Below are 26,989 nucleotides of genomic sequence, written 5' to 3'. Positions count from 1 at the left end.
TCCCTGCCAGTGTCAGCATTTTCCTTTTTCCCTTTGGGTACCTCCTCTCTCTCCTTTGCGGGGTCCTTTTTAGGGTTGGGCTCTGGCTTTGGAGGAGCAGGTTAAGCAAACAACCTTGCGGATCTTCTCTGGCTTATTCTTCACCTTGACTCTGTCTCCTTTAGCATCCCCTTCAGCTTTTTCTTGGGCATGGCAGTGATGCGGCAGGACATAGGCCAAGGATGCAGGAATGCAGCAGCAGGCAGACTTTGGTTGGGCTGGGGTTGTTCTTGCCCCTTTTTCACATTGCTCAGGCTCTGGGTGCTTTATAGTTTTTTTCAGCATATTTTAAGCCTCCTAGAGAAAAACATTTCTTTGATCAGTTTGACCTTAAACTGTTTGGGCCCACACAGGCCAGTTTTTACGCTCTTGGAAAGATGTCCTCAGCTGCTCAGGCACTCATCCATGTTCCGCCTCCAAGCAGTGTGGTGTCCACTCCCTAGAACTCTGGGGTCTTATCTTACATGGAGAGCCTCTGGTTTCTCCTTATGGGTGCCCTCTTCTTCCATGATCTTCCTTGTCCTGGACCAGGAGATCTGGCAACAGAAACTTTGATAGAGCCCTTTTCCTTTTTTTTTTCTGGGTATTATTTGAAGAACCAAAGTTCCTGGATGACATCTAGTCTTAGAGTATTCAGAAACTGTCATAGACTAGTAAATATGTTTCCATTATCTGCAACTGCAGCTAATAGAAATTAGTAAGAGTTATTACGTACCAATGAACACTGGGCTTTGGGTGAAAATTATAAGCTTTTATATCTAGCTGATGGGCCTTGTACCTAATAGTATTTCGCTTGGTTTTTTAGAGTGATTTCCATCTCATGCCTGTTGCTTTCGTACCATTCATTTTATGTATTTTTAATTGTTTAAAGAAGAGCTGCTCGGGTTTTATAAGTGGTGTTTTTCTCCTTCTTTTAGGTCTCTCTGCAATGCAATCAATGTTTACAACCTCACCTGCAATAACTGTTCAGAAAATTGCACTGATGTTCTGTTTAGTAACAAGATTACCTTCTTAATGGACCTCCTGATACACCAGTTGACGGTATGTAATATTATTGCTTTGAGTTAGAAGCAGTTGACGTTTGAGAAATAGTCCCTGTGGAGAAAACTGAAAGAATTCAACTTATTTACTCTCCAGATGGGGGAAAAAAAAAGAAGAAAGTGAAGATGACTGTGAGAATAGAGACTGGCAGACAAACTTAATAATTTGAAATTTTTGCACTGAATTATTTTAAGTTCCAATATTTAATGGATAATAGACTTATAACACTTGCTAAGGTTACGGATTTACATAGTTAGACTGGATCTTTGGAATCAGTTGGATGCAAAGCCAAACCTCTAAAGCCACAGGAATGAGTACTGTAGAAAGGAAGAATGTTAGGAAAGCCTCAAAACCTCTCTTGCCAGGTTAAGTTAAAAGGGTCAGTTTAAGAGGACTTTTTGATGGATATTTAGATTATTTTAGAAAAGAAAACTCCTCTGTTAGAAAGGGGAAAACTTGTTATATTGTTGAAATGGGAACAAGCAGCCAATTGTCACCTTAAATTTTACTTCAGTTCACAGATGTTGAAAGAGGTAAGCTCAATATAACAGCCAAAGGTTTAAGTATGTCAACTGGAGTCGCCAGGAGTTTCCTGGTGAAATTTCTAAGTCCCTGAGGTATCGGCACAAAATAGCTCTCAATCTGCAAGTTTATAACACAAGAGATTTATTTTTCAGAACCGATTTACTTTTACTCAGCACACGGCTCTAATAACTCTTCCTTAAACTACAAGCCTTTGCCTCTATCTCGTTCATTCCTATGCATTTTGCAGTCCTTAACCAAGGCTTAATGTTACCTTCTTCATGAAATCTTCCCCAGCCTGACTCTTCCCCCAAATTCAAGTTAAGTATACTTCTTATGTGATTTTAGGTATTAACATCTCTGATAGAATTGATCACATTGAACTGTATCTAACTATTTTCTTGTTAGTTTCCCCCACTAGCCATAAAATCGATGAGGACAGGAAGTGAGTTATCACTGTCTCCAAGATGCTAACATAGGACCTGGCACTTAGTAGATTCAGTACATCATTGTCTGTATGTGTGGGTGAATAAATGAATTTTGATACATCGCAAGCTGAAAATCAGAAATGGAATTATGAAACCCTTACAGTCAGACATATTGACATTGAGAGGGAATAGCAATAAGGGAAAGCAACAAAAATACAGATCTGGAACTGTTGCACAATATAGCAATGGATTTTTATAGTGATGATAGTGAGTCATCAATCAAAGGCTATATTATATATGATTTTGTCTAAAAAATAAGGCATTAAAATATGAGTAAGATATTTTAGCAAAAAAAAAATTCTATCAGAAATATTTGAAAGGCAGCACAAGGAGAAAAGATAACATTTTTTGTATGGCCTTATATCCCAGGCATTTTAATATATTTGCTTCATTTAATTTTGAAAACAGCTTCTTAAAGTCAGTATTACTATTCCATTTCACAGATGAGGAAACTTGAGTCCCAGAGAGGTTGACTTGCCCAAGGCTACATAGATATTAAGTCAGAAAGCCAAGAATCAGAGCTAGGTGTGTCAAACCTAAGTTGGGGGCATTCTGCACAATAACTGACTAATGTTTTTCAAATATGTCAATATCATGAAAGACAAGGAAAAAGTGAGGAACTGTCACAGAATGGAGGAGAGTAACGAGACATAACAATTAAATGTAATGTATGATCCTGGACCACAAAAAGGACATCAATGGGAAAACTTGGAAATTCAAGTAAGATCTATAGAACAGTGTTTTATCGGCTCAATGTTAATTTCCTCCTTTCAATTATTATACTACGTTTTTGTAAGATGTTAATAGTAAGGGACACTGGGTTAAAGGAATGCTCTATTTTTACAACATATTTGTTTACTTAATATTATTTCAAAACAAGAATGAAAAAAAAAAACTTCATGCTCTCCTATCATTTTATACTGCATCATCTGGAAGAATTTACTCCATGAAGCTTATTCTGTGTTGGTGGTGGAAGAAGAGACATTACTTTGAACAGAACAAGTAATGAAAGAGAATGGCATTTGGAATGTGAGGGAATGAACAAGAAGACTTAAAGAAAGAATCTTGGTTCTGCATATATATAGATGTCATGTGTCATAATATAGATGACATATTGTCTTAGTCTAGGCTGCTATTACAAAATACCATAGACTGAGTGGCTTATAAACAACAGAAATTTATTTCTCACATTCTGTAGTCTGGAAGTTCAAGATCAAGGTACCACCATAGTCAGGTTATGGTGAGGGCCCTCTTCCAGGTTTCAAACTGCTGACTTGTCACTTTATCCCCAGATGGTGAAAAGAGTGCAAGCTAATTCTCTGGCCTCTTTTTATAAGGGCACTAATCCTATTCATGAGAATTCCATCCTTATGACCAAATTACCTCCCACAGGCCCTGTCTCCAGATATCATCACATTAAGCATTATATTTCAACATGTGAATTTGGGAGGGACACAGCATTCGGACCCTAGTACATACAGTAAATGATATGATGGCAGCCTGTATAGAGTACTCTGGGAGCACAGAGAAAGATATTCAGTGATTCTCCCTGGGACATCACGAAAGAGGGACGTTTGAGTTAGTTCTCAGCTCCTCATAATAGCTATCATTTATTAAGTACCAACCGTGGGCCTGGAGCTGGTAAGTACCTTGATCATTTTCTTCTTCTTTGAAAGCCCTAGTTCCCTTTGAATAACCTTCATTGTAACCCAAGGTTTCTTGACCTCAGAAAAGCTTTTAATCTCTCAGTGGATTTGACCACATTCTATGTTTATTCTGCCCATCAATTTTGCTCAGTTTGGACCTGGGATCCTGGGACATTAGTTTGCCAAACACATTTTATCCTTTTTTTCCTTATACATGGCACTTTCTGAGTTTTTTCATTCCTTTTGGGCTCTTTATTTTATCGCCGTCAATTCTTATTGTTGCTGTGACTGGGTTTGTGGCAGTGAGTAAAGGAGGATGTGTTTCCTGGTTTGGGGTGGTTGGTGATGGTGATTTTTATGTTTCTGAAAATCACTTGAATGTATTTTCATTTTTCTTGCTAACCAGTTTTAATTTACATGTAACTGAAATATGGACCACTGACTTGTTAGTATCCTTGAAATAAGGGATGAAAAAATAGTGATCAATACATTTTCCAACAAAAATAGAAAAAAGCATAAAAGAAGCTAATTAATTGTGATCTGGTGTTATTTATAAGACAACTGATTATCATCAGCTACTTCAGTCTTTCTGGTTGTTTCACAAACCCAGATGGTTTAGGAGACGTTTTTCTTCTAGCCACTTGGAGTTTGTTTTGGCACTCTTGTATTTCATTTTAATTACTATTTCCAAAACATTGTACAGATGCCTGGGTTATAGAGGTGAATTGGACACAGTTCCATCACTCTAGAAGCCCACAGTTAAGGAAGAAAGAAATTGCATATGCAAATATTAATGACTATAAGAAGCTGTGAGAAGTTCTATAATGTTATCAGAGCTACAAAGTAGCTCAGACAACCTAGTAGAGTACCTAGCACATAATAGGTGTTTGTTCAGTATTTGATGAATGAATGATATATTCTAACTTGGGGGAATTGGGAAGATTTGGGGGAAGAAGTTTTTTGTTTTTTGTTTTGTTTTGTTTTTTTTGAGACGGAGTCTCGCTCTGTCGCCCAGGCTGGAGTGCAGCCGCCGGATCTCAGCTCACTGCAAGCTCTGCCTCCCGGGTTTACGCCATTCTCCTGCCTCAGCCTCCCGAGTAGCTGGGACTACAGGCACCCGCCACCTCGCCCGGCTAATTTTTTGTATTTTTTAGTAGAGACGGGGTTTCACCGGGTTAGCCCAGGATGTGGGGGAAGAAGTTTAATTTGATCATACCTTGAATACTTTGAACCCAGGGGTTCAAAGGTACAGTGTGCCATGATTGTGCCACTGCACTCCAGTCTCAGCAACAGAGTGAGATCCTGTCTTTAAAAAAAGAAAGAAAAAAAAGACACCCAACTCTCAGCTTCTCTGGGAGGGAGAGAGAAGAGTGGAGCATGTGTACAATATCCCAGCTTTTTGGAAGTCTGCCTGAGAGACTGCTATCTGTCTTGCCTGACTTGGGGCTAGCATACTTTGGATGCTGGTGAGAAGAACAAAGAGCAGGGAGGCTTGCTGCCATAAAACTAGAGAACATACAATGTGTATTAGTCCATTTTCACACTGCTATAAAGAACTACCTGAGACTGGGTAATTTATAAAGAAAAGAGGTTTAATTGATTCACAGTTCTGCAGGCTGTACAGTCCTTGAGAAACTTACAATCATGGCAGAAGACGAAGGGGAAGCAGGTACATTTTACATGGCTGGAGAAGGAGGAAGAGAGTGAAGGAGGAGATGCTACACACTTTTAAACAACTCGATCTTGTGAAAACTCACTATCACAAGAACAGCAAGGGGAAAATCTTCCTTGTGATCCAATCACCTCCCACCAGGCCCTTCCTCCAACATTGAAGGTTACAATTCAACATGACATCTGGGCAGGAACACAAATCCAAACCATATCACAGTGCTAAAGACAGATACCAGCAGAAGGAAGAGATTATGATCACTTGAATAAGAAAGCAGCAAGCATCTCTAGTTGAGAAAGTGCATACATAGGCCTAGAGAAGTTGTATCCCCACCAAAGTTTGCAGAGGTCCCCAGAACCCCTAGCTGAGCTGATTGGTGAGGGTTTTCCACACTACAAAACCCAGTTCATAAACACTGGAAGAAGTGGCTTTTTTTGTCAAGTGCACAGATCCCAACAAAGCTTTCAAGACGTAGGAAGAAACAGGGAAACATGGCCCAAAGAAAGGAGCAAAATAAATCTTCACAAACCAACCCTAAAGAAACAAAGACATGAATTACCTGACAAAGGATTCAGAATAACCCTCATAAAGATGCTCTGTGAGCTAAAGGTAACAATATATGAGCAAAAGGAGAATATCAACAAAGAGACAGAAAATACACACAAAAAAAAAGAACCAACAAATTTTGGAACTGAAGAATATAATAACTGCACTGAAAAATTCACAATAGGGGTTCAACAGCAGACTGAGTCAAGCAGAAGAAACAGCAAACTCAAGACAAGTTATTTGACGTTATCCACCCAGAGGAAAAAAAAGAAAAAAGAATGAGAAAGAGTGATGAAAGCCTAAGGGATTTGTGGCATACCATCAAGCCAACCCATATACACATTATGGAAAGCTCACAAGAAGAAGACAGAAAGGAATGGGCAGAAAATTTACTTAAATAATGGCCCAAAACTTCCCAAATCTGGGAAAGAAAATGGACATCCAGTTTCAAGAAGCCTAAAGGACCCTAAATAAGACCAACATAAAGAAACACACACCAAGATACATTATAATAAAATTGTCAAACTCTCAAAGAAGTAAGAGAATTTTGAAAACAAAAAAGTGACTTGTCGTTTACTAGGGAACAGACATAAGACTATCAACATATTTCTCAGCAGAAACCCTGCAGGCCAGAAGGGAGTGGAGGGATATATTCAAAGTGCCAATTAACTGATCTTTGACAAGATTGCCAGGAATACACAGCAGGAGAAAGATAGTCTTCAATAAATTGTGTTGGGAAAACTGGATATCCACATGCAAAAGAATGATATTGGACCCTTATCTTACACCATACACAAAAATAAACTCAAAACTGATTAAACACTTAAATGTAAGACTTGAACTTTGTTAAACTCCAAATTAAAACATAGGGGAAAACCTTCATAACATTGATCTTGACAGTAATTTATTGGATATGACACCAAAGCAGGGGCAACAAAAGCCAAAAATAGATAAATGACACTATGTTAAACTAAAAAGCTTCCGCATGAGAGGAAACAATAAACAGTGCAGAAAGGCAATGTACAGAATGAAGGAAAATATTTGTAAACCATGTCTGATAAAAGGGTGCTGTGGGCTGAATGTTTGTGTCCCCAGAATTCCTATGTTGAAACCTAATCACCACTGTGATGGAATTAGGAGGAGGGGCCTTTGAAAAGTGATTCAATCTTGAGGGCAAAGCCCTCATAAATAGGATCAGAACCCTTATAAAAGATGCCCCAGAGAGCTGCCTTACCCCTTCTGTCAGGTGCGGTCATAACTGGAAAGCGCCTTCTATGAACCAGAAAGCACCACTTCTGCCAGCATCTTGATCTCAGGACTTCCTAACTTCTTGAACTGTGAGAAATAAATTTTGTTTGTTGTTTATAACAGTATTTTTTTATAGCAGCTCAAATGGAATAAGTCAGAAGTTAATATCCAAAATATGTAAAAAACTACAACTCAATAGCAAAAATATATGATAATCAATTAAAAATGAGCAAAGGGCTTAAACAGACATTTCTTCAAAGAAAATATACAGACGAACAACAGGTATATGAAAAGATGACCAAAATCACTAATCACTGTGAAAATGCAAATCAAAACCACAATGAGATATCACCTCATACCTGTTAGGATGGCTGTTATAAAACAAATCAGAAAATAAGTATTGGTGGGATTGTGTTGAAATTGGAAACGTTTGCACTTTTGGTGCAGCCACTAACGAAAAAAGTACGGAAGTTCCTCAAAAAAAATAAATAAAAAACAGAACTACCATATGATTCATCAATCCTGCTTCTGGGTATTTATTCAAAATAATTAAAATTGGGATCTTGACTAGATATCTGCACTGCCATGTTCACCTCAGCATTATTCACAAGAGCCAAGAGGTGGAAACACCTAAATATTCATCAACAAATGAGTGGATAAAGAAAATGTGGCATATATAATTGACCCTTAAACAACACAAGTTTGAACTGCATGGGTCTATTTATGCATAGATTTTTTTTCAACCAAACATGGATCAAAAACGCAGTATCCATGGGATACAAAAACCCACACATATGGAGGATTGACTTTTCATATATGCAGCTTCCACAGAGCTGACTGCAGGACTGAGAATATGCAGATTTGGGTATACACAGAGAGCGCTGAACCAATCCCCTATGTATAGTGAGGGACAACAGTACAAACAATGGAATATTAATCTACCTTTAAAAAGAAGGGAATTCTGTCATATGCTGTAATGTATAAACCTTGATGACGTTATAAGTGAAATAAGCCAATTACAAAGAGAAATACTGCATGATTCTACTTAAATGACATATCTAAAAGAATCAACCTCATAGAAACAAAGTAGAATGGTGGTTGCCAGGGACCAAGGAGAGGGGGAAACAGAGTTGTGTAATAGGTTTAGAGTTTCAGTCACGTGAGACGAAAAAGTTCTAGAGATCCATTTTACAACAATGTGCATATAGTTAACAATATTGTAATATGCACCTAAAAATGATAAAGAAAATTTATGTCTTTTTACAAAAAAAAAAAAGACCAGTGAAAGTACTACTGAGTGCTGTGAAAATAGATAGATAAGCTTTTAATGTTGGGAAAGATCTAAACAGTCCAATATACTGATGAGCAAATTGAGATATGGAAAAGGATCACAGAGCTACCTAGTGGCAGAAGCATGACCTGGACCCTGGTCTTCTGAGTCCCTGACCAGGACTTCCCTTCCTATAAGCTCAATTGATGTGTCCTCATTTTCTTAAGTTGACAAATGAAACAAAGCAACAATTTTGTGACTTTAATTTTATAAGTTTAATAGTATTACTTTGGTAAGATATACTGAAAAGCACTTAATTAAAAGATTTATAATTTCTCGATGTTTCATTGCATTTTAAAAGGCATTAAATATTTTATTAGCAGTCTTATTTTTAATTCATAGTGACCTGTTCTTTATGAAATATTTAACGAATACGCTGATAAATTGTGTGTATGTATTTTTGGGAGCCAAGGAGATTGTTAATTGAAAAGTGATGTACTAACCTTAAATAATTGATATGATACTGTTGAATCTGAGAGGCTGCTGGTGAGCTCTTCAGAAGGTGACAAGAAAGCCCTGGATACAAACAAAGGAAATCTAAGTGCAACCTTACAACAAGGGGATTGTTTTTCACTTAGTCATGTGCAGAGACGTCCAGATGCCTGTTGATTTTCTTTACAGCAGCAAGGCCTGGAACTCTCCATTCACCACATTGTTTCTTTATATTGAGTTGCCAGAACATAGACTCCATAGTTAATTACATAGGAGCAAAAATCCCTCAACACTACAGGTAACAGTACTCTTCCAGTTGCATCCTGTTCCCTTCTTTCCTCACTATATAGTATGGTACTTGCTCAGCATGTCTAGGACACATTGCCTTTTCCTTCAATAAAAGTGTGAACTCTGTTTATGTCTACTGTGCCATATGTCTTACTGACACAGAATTTCAAAACTGGAGAGGAGGTCTTCATAATGTGTAGTCTATTTCAGTCCACTCGTTTTATAGATGAGGATAATGGACTTCAGAAGAGGAGAGGGATGGGAAATATGTGGGGTTGGATACTTGCCCAAGTTGTACAGCCTGTTACCAATGTAACTGGGATACAAATTCAGGTCTCCTAAATCCTAAGCTAACTTTCTATTATTTTACTTAACGGACAGCTCATTTTTAAGGTTAGTATATCATTTTTCAATTAACAATCTCCTTGGTTCCCAAAAATACATACATACAATTTATCAGTGTATTCGTTAAATAATTTACAATGACATGTCAAGAAGTTATAAAATCTTTTAAGTGTTTTTCAGTATATCTTACCAAAGTAATACTATTAAACTTATAAAATTAAAGTCACAGAATTGTTGCTTTGTTTCATTTGTCAGCTTAAGAAAATGAGGACACATCATTTTAACTTATAGGAACGGAAGTCCTGGTCAGGGACTCAGAAGACCAGGGTCCAGGTCATGGTTTCTGAAAAACAGAAAAATCACCATTAGGCGAAAACCAAAGTAATAAATATTGCAGGAGAGAATCATTGGTGGGTGCAAAAATTAGTGGACAAATGTATGATGAGAAAGAGGATATTTGCATAATTTCAAAATAATTTCCCACAAAATAATCTTTTTTTGTAAAAAAAAAAAAAAAAAAAAAACAAGGGTGGGGGGGAAATAGTAGCTTCACAGTGAAAACCTTGGTAGACATCCCTTTAACCAAGTTATCAAAACTAACATCACTACTACTGATGTTGCTATGTCAACATCAGTACCCTCTGATAATAATATATGTTTACAAGCTCACAGCATCACTTCTATGATATGCTTGCCAAAAATGCATAACCACCATCAAATTGTGAAAAAACATCAGACCAAAAATTGAGGGGCATTTTACAGAATAACTAACCACAGCTATTTCAAATATAAAGACTGAAAAACAGATTAGAGGAGACTAAAGAGGTATGACAATTCTTTGTGGAATCTTGGATTGGATCCTGGACTGAAAAAAAGAACATTAGTGGGGAAACTGGCAAAACTCTTATAAGGTCAGTAGATAAATTCATTGTTTTGAGCAAGTGTTAATATTCTGGTTTTGGTAATTGTGCTGTAGTTGTGTAGGATATTAACATTAAGGAAAGTTAGGAGAAGCCTAAAATTGCTTACAAAAGTTTTATATTTTTAAAAATTCACTAAATGGGTTTGACAGCAGGTTGGAGATGACAGAGGAAAGGGTCATTAAACTTGAAGTTACATCAATAGGAATTAATGTAGTCTGAAGAATGGAAAGATAATTTAAAAGGGAATAGAGCCTCAGAGACTTATAAGACAATATCAAACAGTGTAACATACATATTACTGGATATCCAAAAGGAGAAGAGAGAGAGAATGAGACATGAACATTTTTTTTGTAAAAAATAATGGCTGAAATATTTTCCTGTTTTAGTGAAAGACATAAATATGCAGATTCAAGAACCTCAGAAAAGGAAGTTAAATTGTCCCCATTTGCAGATGGCATGATCTTATATTTAGGAAAACCCAAACTCCACCAAAAACTCTTAGATCTGGTAAATGAATTCAGTAAAGTTGAAGAATACAAAATCAACTTATAAACATCAGTAACATTTCTATACACCAATGATGAAATAGCTGAAAAGTTAAGAAGGAAATTCCATCTATAACAGCTATAAAAATAAAATTCTTCAGAATAAATTTAGCTAAAACGGTGAAAGACATCTGCAAGGAAAAGTACAAAACACTGAGAAAGAAACTGAGGAGGACCCAGGAAAGATATTCATGCTCGTGGATCAGAATAATTAATGTAATAAAGTGACTATACTACCTAAAGAAACCTACAGATTCAGTGCAATCCCTATCAAAACACCAATTTCATTTTTCATAGAAACAGAAAAAAATCATATATTACAAGGCCGTAGTAACCAAAACAGCATGATGTTGGTATAAAAACAACCATACAGATCGATGGAACAGAAAAGAGAACCCAGAAATAAATCCACTTATTTACAGCCAACTGATTTTTGACAAGATGCCAAGAACATACATTGGGGAATGGACTCCCTCTTTAATAAGTAGTGCTGGGAAAACTGGATAACCACATGCAGAATAATGGGACTAGACCCCTATCTCTCCCCATGTACAAAAATCAACTCAAAATGGATTACAGACCTAAACAAAAGAGGTAAATTATATAACTGCTAGAAGAAAACATAGGGGAAATTCTGCTGGACATTAGTCTAGACAAAGATTGTATAGCCACAGTGCTACAATACCAGCTTAAGGAGACTGTGAGAAATTAAGGTTGTGTATTGTAACTCCTTCAAGCAACCACTAGCAAAATAACTTAGAAGCCAATGGTAAATTAAAATGGGATTCTAAAATATATTCAAATATTCCAAAAGAAAAAGGAAAAGAGGAATTAGAGAATAAAACACAGAGAGAACAAACAGAAAAGAAATAATAAAACAGTAGACCTAAACCCAAGGTGTCAGTAATTAAATGTGTAAAGCCAGCTGGGTGCCGTGGCTCATGCCTATAATCCCAGCACTTTGGGAGGCGGAGGCTGACGGATCACAAGGTCAGGAGATGGAGACCATCCTATCTAACACGGTGAAACCCCATCTCTACTAAAAAATACAAAAAAATTAGCTGGGCGTAGTGGCAGGCACCTGTAGTACCAGCTACTCAGGAGGCCGAGGCAGGAGAATCACTTGAACCCAGGAGGCAGAGGTTGCAGTGAGCCAAGATCGTGCCACTGCACTCCAGCCTGGGTGACTGAGCGAGACTCCGTATTTAAAAAAAAAAAAAAAGTGTAAAGCCCTCCGGTTGCAAGATAGAAATTGTTGGAATGGATAAAAAGACTAACCATGTGCTCTATCTACAGGAGATGCATTTAAAATACAAAGACTGAACCCATATAAATATAAGTTGAAAGTAAGTGGATAAAACATATATCGTAAGCATAAGAAGATAAGTAGCTATATTAATATCAAAGTAGAATTTAATATCACTGTATTAGTAGATGCAAAGAGGCATTGCCTATTGATATCAAATCAACAGGAAGATCTAATAGTCATAAATGTGTATAGTACAAAATACATGAAGCAAAAATTGACAGAATATAAGGAAGAAAGAAACAGTTTCCATATGAGAATTTCCATTCTCATAGATGGATATTTTGACAGATCTCTTTCAGCAACTGATAAAATAACTAGACCAAAAAAATCAATAAAGATATACATGACATGAACAATACCATTATCAACCACTTTGACCTAATTGATATTTATAGATCACTGCACCTAGCAACTGTAGAATACACACATTCTTTCTGAGCATACTGAGGATGTTCAAGATACACTATATGATGGATCATAAGACAGTTTTAATACATGTAAAGAGCTTGAAATAATAGAAAATATGTTCTCTGAAGACAGTGGGATGAAGTTAGAACTCAATATTATGTATCTACAAATTCACAAAGACATGAGAAAATATTTTGAACTGAAAAATATTTTCAATGAAAATATATCATCAGGAAACAACAGATGCTAGCAAGGATGTGGAGAAATAGGAACGCTTTTACACTGTTGGGAGTGTAAATTAGTTCAACCATTGTGGACGAAAATGTGGCAATTCCTCAAGGATCTAGAATCAAAAATACCACTTGACCCAGCAATCCCATTATTGGGTATATACTCAAAGGATTATAAATCATTCTACTGTAAAGACACATGGACACGTATGTTTATTGCAGCACTATTTACAATAACAAAGACTTGGAACCAACCCAAATGCCCATCAATGATAGAATGGATAAAGGAAATGTGGCACATATACACCATGGAATACTACACAGCCATAAAACAGAATGGTTTCATGTCCTTTGCAGGGACATGGATGAAGCTGGAAACCATCATCTTCAGCAAACTAACACAGGAACAGAAAACCAAACACCACATGTTCTCACTCATAAGTGGGAGCTGAACAATGAGATTACATGGACACGGGGGGAGGGGGGGAACATCACACGCCGGGGCCTGTCAGGGGTTGGGGGGCAAAGGGAGGGAGAGCATTAGGACAAATACGTAATGCACGCGGGCCTTAAAACCTTGATGATGGGTTGGTAGGTGCAGCAAACCACCATGGCACATGTATACCTATGTAACCTGCACATTCAGCACATGTATCCCAGAACTTAAAATAAAAATTAAAAATAAAATTTTTAAAAGCTAAAAAATACTAGGTATGTGGTGGTGTACACCTATAATTCCAGCTTTTCAGGAGGCTGAGATAGAATTGCTTGAGCCCAAGAGTTCAAGGCTGTGGTACATTATGATAATACCTGTGATTTCCAGCCTGGGCAACATAGCGAGACTCCAGCTCTTAAAAAAAAAACAGTGCTTAGAGGAAAATTTATACCTTTAAATAGAAGTATTATACAATTAGTGCATTCTGAATACAATGCAGTTAAGGTAGAAACCAGTGAAGATGAAGATCCATATATACATTTAGAAATTTAGAGATTCCCATAATAAACTCAAGAGCGATAGAGTAAATCACAAGTTTTTAAAACTTAAAATGGAAAAATAGTGAAATCAAAACATCGAGTTGTACACCTGAAGTATATACAATTTTTGCTTGTCAACTATACCCCAGTAAAGCTGGAGGAATGGAAATAGCAATGAAAAAACTGCGTATCAAAATGTTTGGGATACAGTTAAAGCAAAACCATAAAAAAGGTATAAGCTTAAATACTTAGGCTTCATAAATTAGAATTGATCAAGAACAAACAAGAGGCACAAATAATGAATAAAATGGGAAATTTAACTATAGGTTGAGGAAGAATTGAAAAGTTAAGAAAATACTTTGAACAGCTTTATACCAGTGCATTTGAAAGCTTTAACGAATTTAAATTCCTAGAAAAATATAACTCACCAGACCAACTCAAGAAGAAATAGAAAGCCTGAATAATTTTTTAACAGTTAAATAAATTAGTTATTTAAAATCTGTCTATTAAAAAAAGCACCAGGCCTAGATAATGCTACAGCTAACTTCCAGCAAATGTTCCAGGAACAAGATCATTTCAATATTAAACTATGCCAGGAAGATAAAACGTGTGATTTCTTCGCAGTTCATTTTTTCGAGACCACTATAACCTTGGTAATAAAACCAGACAAAGATGGTGCAAGAAAAAAAAAATTATAGGCCAGTCTCTCTAATGAACCAAGATGTCAAAATTCTAAAAATATTAGTAAATTCAATGAATTATGAAAATGAGATATTTTTGCAAAATGTGAAAGCAAGCAAAACTAAATGTTATATTCTCTAGGGACACATTTATGTGATAAAATCTTTGTTTAAGCAAGGGAATGATAAACACAAAATCATGATAGTGGTTACTAGGTTAGGGAGATGGGGAATGAGATAGTTGAAGAGCCAAAAATAAATTAAATGTATTGATATTATTCCCATTAAATTATTTAAATTTTACTTAAAAAATTAAAGACACAGTTGTAGTGTTCTTGGAATTCATGATCAGTGGATAGCTCAAACAAGCAGTCAAATACAGTATATTTAAGGATTATGATGAGTCAAGGCAGTGCTGATTTTCAGGGGTCAAAGTTCCTAGACAAAGTAATATCTAAATATTACTAATATCTGAGACCTGAAGGATGAGTAGTAATGTGATCATCTAGGAAAACGATGAGAAAAAAAAATCATCCTTAGCAAGGTTTATAACCCAAGTCAAAGGAAGGGGGATGAGTGCTAAGTGGTGAGAGCTCTAGCTGCTGACATAAGTGGGGATCCACTTGTGAAGGATACTAAGTTAGTGGTAATAGGACATAGCCTCAGCTCTTGCCCTGTAGATGCTTGCTTGTCTCTCCGGTTTCAAATATGGGGAAATAATGTACTTATTATACTACTACATTTTGGAAAATAATGCCCTGTATTTTAAATAGACACAAACAATAACTGATCTGTTAGTTTAAGCAGGAAGACCTGTATCTCAGATCATTCTCCAAGTATCTTTCTGCCACTTTTTACCAATGAGAGAGAAATATTTATTTTCTTGTGCCATACCCATTTCCCAAGAAGAATGTATGTTTGTTGAGAAACAGGATATTTGCCTAATTTAAAAGTATAGTATATTCCTACAAAATTGTTATTAATTACAAAGTAAAAGAGCAACTTTCTAGTGAGAAAACCTGGCACACACCACCTTGCCAAATGATCAAAGAGTATCAGTTATGCACAAATCAGAACTGTCTGCTACATGATAGGCTGCAATGAAAAGAACACAGCATTGCTTCTGTAATATTTCTGCCAAAGGTAATATAATCTGAATCTAATTATGAGGAAACATCCAACATACCCAAATTTTAGGACATTCTTCAAAATAACCTGTAATCTTCAAATGTCTAAAAATCATGAAAGTTCAAGGAGTCACTGAGGAGTTTTCTAGACTGGTAGTAATAAGAGACATGACAACCTGTTAGAACACGATTCTGAACCAGATCCTTTTGCTCTAGATGACATTAATGGGACAACTGGCAAATTTTGAATGGGCTCTGAGGTTTAGATGGTGACAAAGAATCAGTGTTAATTTCCTGACTGATGAATATATTGTAATGTAGGAGAATGTCCATTCATTGGAAATACACAAAAGTATTTAGTGGTGAGGGGGCATCATGTGAGTATCCTCACAAGGTTCAGGGAAAAAGGTCCTTTTAGCTGGATTCGGTAGCTCTCACCTGTAATCCCAGCAACTCAGGAGGCTGAGGCAGGACAATCACTGGAGGCCAGCAGTTTGAGACCAGCCTGGGCAACATAGCAAGACCCCATCACTACAAACATTCTTTAAAAATTTAGCTGGTCCTGGTGGCACACACCTGTAGTCCCAGCCACTCAGTGGGTTGAGGTAGAAGGATCACTTGGGCCCAAGAGTTAGAGGTTGCAGTAGGCTATAATTGCACCAATGCATTCTACCCCAGGCAACTCTATCTCTTAAAAAAAAAAAAAAAAAAAAAAAGTTCTTTGAACTATACTTGCAGTTATTCTAATATTTGGGGCTATATGCACATAAAAACACACAAATATTTTAGCAAAATACAGAAATAAAAGTTTTGGAAACCTGGAATAAGTTGATAAGAGTTTTGTCATTTCCGTCAGCTACATACATTGATCTCAATAGCTGAAACACAGAAAAACTTAAAACTAGGGCTTATTTCTTGGAGCTGAAATACAGCCTTCAACTTAAAAAGTTTTCCTTATGGGAAAGTGATTGTTCTTGTGAAAGGAAAGTGAAGCTTTCATAGTAGACTGTTTAGCTCTATCATTGAAACACATTTAAAATCCTTGCAGGGGAATTTGTAAAACACCTAACTCATACTATGAAAATTCTTCAAAGGGGATGACAGCTATTCAGTGTATACTTTGTGCCAATTTGAACACAACACTGATGTCATTTAATATGGAGATTTAGGAAAATGAGCAATCCCAGTAGCCAGGTGGGGAACCCGTAGTATCCCAGGTGTCTTGTGTAGAATGTTCACAGTATAGCTTCAGGGGAAAGATTACTACAATTGAAAGGCACAAAGACCAGGATCAGCAATGCAAGGGAATAGTTCTGTTCCTTTGTGTCTAACAAGCCTGGAAATACAAGACTTGGTAACTGCCATTTGGAAAGACTGAGAACAGAATCTTGAAATTAAGAAACCTACCAAGGGTAAGATTCATACAATACACATGTGTACATATACTCAGAAAGCAGAGAGATGAGAAAAAATGGAAGAGTGGGACTAAAAGGAAGACAAGAGTAGGAACTAGAAGAAGAATGAGACAGAGAGAAGAGGGAGGTTAAGGAAGGAGATAAAATGGAGAGGAAAAGAGAAGTGGATCAGCTCTGGGGGTATGTGTAGAAATTAGAGTGGCAAATACAGATAGACCCCGGTTAGACCTTTCCCAATACCCTATAATAATGCAGTCACAGCCTACCCTCTTTAAGCTTACATCCCAGTGTTGTCATGTTTGTATTTAGATATAGCAAGGCATGAAGCATTTACTGTCTTTTCAAGTAAATGAAAGAAAATAGTAATATCAGACATTCTAAGGTCATACACACAGCTAAGTTCCTGTTTCTGTGCCCTTTCCCACTCCTCTTGGGGTTTTATGAGATGTGGGAAATGGTTCTTTATGGTTGGCCTCTGCTCTTGTTCCGTTCATTCTTACCTGTTAAAGCAGTCTGTTTAGAGAGGAAAAAGCAGCAATATTAGGTCTCATTAACGCTTCTGACCGTGACAAAAGTCTTAACATAGACCACACTTCAGTATGTAGCTGTATTCGTTGAAAGATAACTTGCTTTCTCTTAAACCTTGACAATATAGTTTAACAAACTCCTGTGTTTTATAAAGTGTGCTTTAAGTTTGGCAGTGTCTTATAAACATACACTTACCCTACATCCCAGCAATCCCACTCCTAGCTATTTCTCCAAGAAAAATGAAAAACATTTCTCTACAAAAAGACTTGTACAGGAGTGATCTTAGCATCCTTATTCATAAGTAAAATCCCTAAATAACACACATGTCCACGAACAGGTGAATTGATAAATTGAGGTATATTCATAGTGGAGAATTTAGCAATAAAAAGGAGTGAACTATTGATACAACATGGATGAATTATTCAGAATTCATGGAAATATTATTCATACTGCAGAAAGCCAGATTCAAAAATCTACCTACTGTATGATTGCAGTTATTTGAAATTCTAGAAAATGCAAAGTCATTTATAATACAAAGCAGATCAGTGATTGCCTATACACACAGGGGCGAAAGGGAACATTGACTTCAAAGGGGCACAGGGAAACTTTTGGAGATGATCAGAGTGTTCTGTATCTTGATTATGATGGTTCTTACATAGGTGCATATATGTCAAAGTTAATCGAAGTGTACTCTTCAAATGGGTGCATTTTACAATAAAATTTATTTTTTAAATATGTTTTTGCAGGCCAGGTGCAGTGGCTCACGCATGTAATCCCAACACTTTGGGAGGCCAAGGTGGCTGGATCACTGAGCCCAGGAGTTCAAGACCAGCCTGGGCAATATGACAAAACCCTGTCTCTACTAAAAATACAAAAAATTAGCTGGGCTTAGTGGCACACACCTGTAATCCCAGCCACTCAGGAGGCTGAGGCATGAGAATCGCCTGAACCAGGGAGGTGGAGGTTGTGGTGAGCCGAGATTTGGCTACTGCACTCCAGCCTGGGCAACAGAGCAAGACTCTGTCTCAAAATAAATAAATAAATATATATATATATATGCTTTTACAAGTGTGGCAAAATGTTGTCAATTGGTGAGTCTAGGTAAAGGATATACTTCGTCTTTTACTTCATTGTACTAGATTTAGAAGGGAAAAAAATACTCTTTCCAATAGGCAGCAATGTAAAGACAGTAATTGAATTATTGAGGGGAATAAATAAGCCGGAGAGCTTAAGAAATGCGCTGTCTCCATAGAATTTTGTATCTGTTCTTTCTTTTTATTATTATTATTATACTTTAAGTTCTAGGGTACACGTGCACAACGTGCAGGTTTGTTACATATGTATACATGTGCCATGTTGGTGTGCTGCACCCATTAACTCATCATTTACATTAGGTATATCTCCTAATGCTATCCCTCCCCACCGTCCCTACAATAGGACCCGGTGTGTGATGATCCCCTTCCTGTGTCCAAGTGATCTCATTGTTCAATTCCCACCTTTGAGAACACGCGGTATTTGGTTTTCTGTTCTTGGCGATAGTTTGCTGAGAATGATGGTTTCCAGCTGCATCCATGTCCCTACAAAGGACACGAACTCATCCTTTTTTGTGGCTGCATAGTATTCCATGGTGTATATGTGCCACATTTTCTTAATCCAGTCTGTCACTGATGGACATTTGGGTTGATTCCAAGTCTTTGCTATTGTGAATAGTGCCACAGTAAACATACATGTGCGTGTGTCTTTATAGCAGCATGACTTATAATCCTTTGGGTATATCCCCAGTAGTGGGATGGCTGGGTCAAATAGTATTTCTAGTTCGAGATCCTTGAGGAATTGCCACACTGTTTTCCATAATGGTTGAACTAGTTTACAGTCCCACCAGCAGTGTGAAAGTGTTCTATTTCTCCACATCCTCTCCAGCACCTATTGTTTCCTGATTTTTTAATGATTGCCATTCTAACTGGTATGAGATGGTATCTCATTGTGATTTTGATTTGCATTTCTCTGATGGCGAGTCATGATGAGCATTTTTTCATGTGTTTGTTGGCTGTATGAATGTCTTCTTTTGAGAAGGGTCTGTTCATATCCTTTGCCCAATTTTTGATGGGGTTGTTTTTTTTTTTTATTGTAAATTTGTTTGAGTTCTTCATAGGTTCTGGATATTAGCCCTTTGTCAGATGAGTAGATTGCAAAAATTTTCTCCCTTTCTATAGGTTGCCTGTTCACTCTGATGGTAGTTTCTTTTGCTACGCAGAAGCTCTTTAGTTTAATTAGATCCCATTTGTCAATTTTGGCTTTTGCTGCCATTGCTTTTGGTGTTTTACACATGAAGTCCTTGCCCATGCCTGTGTCCTGAATGGTATTCCCTAGGTTTTCTTCTAGGGTTTTTTGTTTTGTTTTGTTTTGTTTTGTTTTTTGAGACAGAGTCTCACTCTGTCACCCAGCCTGGAGTGCAGTGGCGCGATCTCGGCTCACTTCAAGCTCCACCTCCCGGGTTTATGCCATTCTCCTTCCTCAGCCTCCCAAGTAGCTGGGACTACAGGCGCCCGCCACCTTGCCTGGCTAGCTTTTCGTATTTTTTAGTAGGGACGGGGTTCTTCTAGGGTTTTTATGGTTTTAGGTCTAACATTTAAGTCTCTAATCCATCTTGAATTAATTTTCGATAAGGAGTAAGGAAAGGATCCAGTTTCAGCTTTCAACTTATGGCTAGCCAGTTTTCCCAGCACCATTTATTAAATAGGGAATCCTTTCCCCATTTCTTGTTTTTGTCAGGTTTGTCAAAGATCCGATGGCTGTAGATGTGTGGTATTATTTCTGAGTGCTCTGTTCTGTTCCATTGGTCTATATCTCTGTTTTGGTACCAGTACCATGCTGTTTTGGTTACTGTAGCCTTGTAGTATAGTTTGAAGTCAGGTAGCGTGATGCCTCCAGCTTTGTTCTTTTGGCTTAGGATTGTCTTGGCAATGCGGGGTCTTTTTTGGTTCCATATGAACTTTAAAGCAGTTTTTTCCAGTTCTGTGAAGAAAGTCATTGGTAGCTTAATGGAGGTGGCATTGAATCTATAAATTACCTTGGGCAGTATGGCCATTTTCACAATATTGATTCTTCCAATCCATGAGCATGGAATGTTCTTCCATTTGTTTGTGTCCTCTTTTATTTCACTGAGCAGTGGTTTGTAGTTCTCCTTGAAGAGGTCCTTTACATCCCTGGTAAGTTGGATTCCTAGGTATTTTATTCTCTTTGAAGCTATTGTGAATGGGAGTTCACTCATGATTTGGCTCTCTGTCTGTTATTGGAGTATAGGAACGCTTGTGATTTTCACACATTGATTTTGTATCCTGAGACTTTGCTGAAGTTGCTTATCAGCTTAAGGAGATTTTGGGCTGAGACAATGGGGTTTTCTAAATACACAATCATGTCATCTGCAAACAGGGACAATTTGACTTCGTCTTTTCCTAATTGAGTGCCCTTTATTTCTTTCTCCTGCCTAATTGCCCTGACCAGAACTTCCAACACTATGTTGAAGAGGAGCGGTGAGAGAGGGCATCCCTGTCTTGTGCCAGTTTTCAAAGGGAATGCTTCCAGTTTTTGCCCATTCAGTATGATATTGGCTGTGGGTTTGTCATAAATAGCTCTTACTATTTTGAGACACGTTCCATCAATACCGAATTTATTGAGAGTTTTTATCATGAAGTGCTGTTGAATTTTGTCAAAGGCCTTTTCTGCATCTATTGAGATAATCATGTGGTTTTTGTCTTTGGTTCTGTTTATATGCTGGATTACGTTTATTGATTTGTATATGTCGAATGAGCCTTGCATCCAGGGATGAAGCCCACTTGATCATGGTGGATAAGCTTTTTGATGTGCTGTTGGATTCGGTTTGCCAGTATTTTATTGAGGATTTTTACATCAATGTTCATCAGGGATATTGGTCTAAAATTCTCTTTTTTTGTTGTATCTCTGTCAGGCTTTGGTATCAGGATGATGTTGGCCTCGTAAAATGAGTTAGGGAGGATTCCCTCTTTTTCTATGGATTGGAATAGTTTCAGAAGGAATGGTACCAACTCCTCCTTATACCTCTGGTAGAATTTGGCTGTGAATCCGTCTGGTCTTGGACTTTTTTTGGTTGGCAGGCTATTAATTATTGCCTCAATTTCGGAGCCTGCTGTTGGTCTATTCAGGGATTCAACTTCTTCCTGGTTTAGTCTTGGGAGAGTGTAAGTGTCCAGGAAATTATCCATTTCTTCTAGGTTTTCTAGTTTATTTGCGTAGAGGTGTTTATAGTATTCTCTGATGGTAGTTTGTATTTCTGTGGGGTCGGTGGTGATATCCCCTTTATCGTTTTTTATTGTGTCTATTTGATTCTTCTCTCTTTTCTTCTTTATTAGTCTTGCTAGCAGTCTATCAATTTTGTTGATCTTTTCAAAAAACCAGCTCCTGGATTCATTGATTTTTTTGGAGGGTTTTTTGTGTCTCTCTCTCCTTCAGTTCTGCTCTGATCTTAGTGATTTCTTGCCTTCTGCTAGCTTTTGAATGTATTTGCTCTTGCTTCTCTAGTTCTTTTAATTGTGATGTTAGGGTGTCAATTTTATATCTTTCCAGCTTTCTCTTGTGGGCATTTAGTGCTATAAATTTACCTCTACACACTGCTTTAAATGTGTCCCAGAGATTCTGGTATGTTGTATCTTTGTTCTCATTGGTTTCAAAGAACATCTTTATTTCTGCCTTCATTTCGTTATGTACCCAGTAGTCATTCAGGAGCAGGTTGTTCAGTTTCCATGTAGTCGAGTAGTGTTGAGTGAGTTTCTTAGTCCTGAGTTCTAGTTTGATTGCACTGTGGTCTGAGAGACAGTTTGTTATAATTTCTGTTCTTTTACATTTGCTGAGGAGTGCTTTACTTGCAACTATGTGGTCAATTTTGGAATAAGTGCATGTGGTGCTGAGAAGAATGTATATTCTGTTGATTTGGGGTGGAGAGTTCTGTAGATGTCTATTAGATTCACTTGGTGCAGAGTTGAGTTCAATTCCTGGATATCCTTTTTAACTTTCTGTCTCGTTGATCTAATGTTGACAGTGGGGTGTTAAAGTTTCCCATTATTATTGTATGGGAGTCTAAGTCTCTTTGTAAGTCTCTAAGGACTTGCCTTATGAATCTGGGTGCTCCTGTATTGGGTGCATATATATTTAGGATAGTTAGCTTTTCCTGATGAATTGATCCCTTTACCATTATGTAATGGCCTTCTTTGTCTCTTTTGATCTTTGATGGTTTAAAGTCTGTTTTATCAGAGACTAGGATTGCAACCCCTGCTTTTTTGTTTGTTTGTTTGTTTTCCATTTGCTTGGTAGATCTTCCTCCATCCCTTTTTTTTGAGCCTATGTGTGTCTCTGCATGTGAAATGGGTCTCCTGAATACAGCATAATGATGGGTCTTGACTCTTTATCCAATTTACCAGTCTGTGTCTTTTAATTCGACCATTTAGTGCATTTACATTTAAGGTTAATATTGTTATGTGTGAACTTGATCCTGTCATTGTGATATTAGCTGGTTATTTTGCTCGCTAGTTGATGCAGTTTCTTCCTAGCATCGATGCACTTTACATTTTGACATGTTTTTGCAATGGCTGGTACCGGTTGTTCCTTTCCATGTTTAGTACTTCCTTCAGGATCTCTTGTAGGGCAGGGCTGGTGGTGACAAAATCTCTAAGCATTTGCTTGTCTGTAAAGGATTTTATTTCTCCTTCACTTATGAAACTTAGTTTGGCTGGGTATGAAATTCTGGGTTGAAAATTATTTTCTTTAAGAATGTTGAATACTGGCCCCCACTCTTCTGGCTTGTAGAGTTTCTGCCGAGAGATCTGCTGTTAGTCTGATGGGCTTCCCTTTGTGGGTAACCCGACCTTTCTCTCTGGCTGCCCTTAACATTTTTCCCTTCATTTCAACTTTGGTGAATCTGACAATTATGTTTCTTGGAGTTACTGTTCTCACGGAGTATCTTCGTGGCGTTCTCTGTATTTCCTGAATTTGAATGTTGGCCTGCCTTACTAGGTTGGGGAAGTTCTCCTGGATGATATCCTGAAGAGTGTTTTCCAACTTGGTTCCATTTTCCCCATCACTTTCAGGCACACCAATCAGACGCAGATTTGGTCTTTTCACATAATCCCATATTTCTTGGAGGCTTTGTTCATTTCTTTTTACTCTTTTTTCTCTACACTTCTCTTCTCGCTTCATTTCATTCATTTGATCTTCAATCGCTGATACTCTTTCTTTCAGTTGATCGAGTCGGTTACTGAAGCTTGTGCATTTGTCACGTAGTTCTCGTGTTACGGTTTTCATCTCTATCAATTCTTTTAAGGTCTTCTCTGCATTGATTATTCTAGTTATCCATTCATCCATTCTTTTTTCAAGGTTTTTAGTTTCTTTGCTCTGGTTATGTAGTTCCTCCTTTAGTTGTTGTTTCTGCTGTTAATCATCAGTCACCTTCAATTAGAGCACAAAATGAATTCTTTCCTTATAAATTGATGTGGATGGTCTGCTGGTGCAGGCTTCATCTTCAACATCATGTCCGTAAACAAGTTATCCATTTGTAAACTGCTGATTTCCTTGGGCCATTGTCCCCATAAACTTTTTGTTAAATACCAGTGATTTCACAATTCTTCCACCCAAGTTTCACCATAAATTTGATGTTTGTTCTTGCTTCAATGTTAGCAGAATTCATCTTGCTCTTATAGGAGATCTTTTCAAATTGATGTCTTATCTTTCTTTGTGCCTCCAACTAGAGCCTCATCAGACATGTTATAACAAGTTAGTATAAGTTTATTTTGGTACAGAAATAATTGAAATCCATGCATAGTTTTTCCAAAATACACATTTTTCACAAATGTTTTGAAGATCTCTTGTATTAAGGAACCCCTGCACTGTTTAGGAGGATGAACTAGATAATCACCTTGGGGCTTTCCAACTCTGGGAGTCTCTGATTTTCTCCATTCTTTGAGGCCTGCCATCTAGCATTATTATTAGATGGTGATTCCCTCGGTGGTGGTGTTATTTTTTTACCCCAACTTTCGCTGTTTATCTGTCCTCTCATTTGCATCAATACACATGCCCCCACCACCTTTTTCATTGGTTTTTTAAATTATTTCCTGGGTTTTGCCTGTATTCCAGATAGATTACTTGAATAACTTAATGATCATAAATAAAGACCTACAGAATCATAGAATCTGCGATTTAAAAGAAGTCTCAGAGATTAACAAGTCCATCCTTATATCAGGAAAGATACAATGGTGTTAGGGTATATCACCTAACATTGAGTCAGATGTGTTGAATTTGAGAAGCTGCTCCATTATTTGCTGACTTCAAGATCTTGTGTAAGTTGCTTAACCTTTGTGAACCTCTGTTTTCTCATTTGCATAGTAGGCATAATAATAGATATACTATAGGGTAGCTATAAACATTTAATGAGATATATATATATATAAAGGGACCTAGCTTGCCATCTTACAGTGGACTCTCAGTAAATACTGCTTAAGGCTGAATGTCCTCATTTTATACATAAGGAACTGGATACACACAAGTCATGCTGGTAGCAGTAGCTAAGATAGAATGAGAGAGACTCAGGCCTCCCAGGAAAGTGCTCCCAACACACCAAAGCTGCTTTGTAAATGCCTCTAAAACCTACTCATTCTTTCATTGGACAAATATTTAGGCATTGGAACTACAGAGACAAATTGTAGCTCACAGTTTAGTAGGAGAAACCAGTAAGAGACATTTAAAATGTAGTGTAATGAGTGCTGCAGTAAAGCACAGCATGTACAAGGTGTTTGGGAATTACAGTGAGGCACATAACTTATTTTAGGGGGTGGAGAAAAGAAAAGATACCTCTCATAGACTACAATAACTGAAACAGGAGTAAGAGGTGAACACATAGGATATTGCATAGAGAAGGGTTTTGCGCTCAAAATTCCTTTCTTCCTTTAATTCACTTTACAGCTTTGCCCAGGATGACTAAATACTATATATATATATATAAAATGCTGGTTTTCTCTTTACCTTGGACCTTCTAAATGTCACAGTTATTGGTTTGGTGAATTTTTTAGTGAAAATCAGTGTCTACATGCATTTTAAAAATATTTATTGAACATCTACTACATGTCTCATGTTGTTCTAGGCACTGGGATTGTAGCAGTGATCAAGACAAAGTCTTGCCCTTGTAGAGCTTATATTCTGATTGAGAGAGAGAGGAAATAATGTACAGTATGTCAGGAGGTAGCTATTGCACTGGAAGAAAAAGTTGAGTAAGCAAGAAAGGGAAGATAGGTTTGGGGAGAGAAATGTTACTTTAAATAGGATACTCTGGCACAACTTATGGATAAGATGACATTTGAATAGAGACCTAGAAGAAGCGGAGAAATTAGTCATGAGGTTACCTGGGGGAGGGGCATTCCAGACAGAGGAAATATCAGAATGCGAGCAAGAGACAGACTGACTGAGTATATTAATTTGGAGAGTAATGGAGGTATAAGATAGATCAGAAGGGCTTCCTTGGGCATCATGAGATTTGGAGCTTTTAGTTTGCAGGAAATGAGATACCAGGGAATGTGTTGAGCAGAGGAAGTATATGATTCAACATGTATAACAAAGAGTTTTGCAAGCATCGTGACCACTAAGGCATACACTATAAAGTTTGCGGACATTTTATCTTGTTAGGATTTTGGCTGCATTAAAATAGGCTCAAAGGCATAAATACGTTAGAAAAGGTAATGATATTTAGGATTAATTGCAGTGTCTTTAATATTGTCATAACATTATTTGGGGCATAAAAAGAAGGAGAATAGACTGGGCGCGGTGGCTTGCGCCTGTAATCCCAACACTTTGGGAGGCCGAGGTGGACGGATCATGAGGTTAGGAGATCGAGACCATCCTGGCTAACACGGGGAAACCCCGTCTCTACTAAAAATACAAAAAATTAGCCTGGCATGGTGGCGGTCGCCTGTAGTCCGAGCTACTCGGGAGGCTGAGGCAGGAGAATGGCGTGAACCCGGGAGGCGGAGCTTGCAGTGAGCCAAGATTGTGCCACTGCACTCCTGCCTGGATGACAGAGTGAGACTCCGTCTGAAAAAAAAAAAGGGGGGGGGGGGATTTTAAAAGATAATAGTGGAAAACTACTAGCCACTTCTATGTGATTTCCTTTTATATTTTCAAGCATCAGTTCTGTTTTTATGCATGATATAACATGGGCATACACGTTTTATAACTATC

At 37.5% G+C, this 26,989-nt stretch overlaps 1 protein-coding gene across 2 annotated transcripts in view; it reads left to right on the top strand.

Annotated features, from left to right (window-relative positions):
* The window catches only part of SCAPER (S-phase cyclin A associated protein in the ER), a 583,444-nt gene that overhangs the window by 448,411 nt on the left and 108,044 nt on the right, over positions 1-26,989 (top strand). For both annotated transcript variants that reach the window (XM_025390645.1, XM_025390644.1), the window contains one exon: positions 957-1,080. In XM_025390645.1, coding sequence (XP_025246430.1) covers positions 957-1,080 — 124 coding nt within the window. The remainder of the gene's footprint in view (positions 1-956; positions 1,081-26,989) is intronic.

This window comes from Theropithecus gelada, chromosome 7a (genome assembly GCF_003255815.1).
Source record: "Theropithecus gelada isolate Dixy chromosome 7a, Tgel_1.0, whole genome shotgun sequence".
Taxonomy (NCBI): Eukaryota; Metazoa; Chordata; class Mammalia; order Primates; family Cercopithecidae; genus Theropithecus; species Theropithecus gelada.
This window is presented reverse-complemented; position numbering and strand designations above follow the sequence as displayed.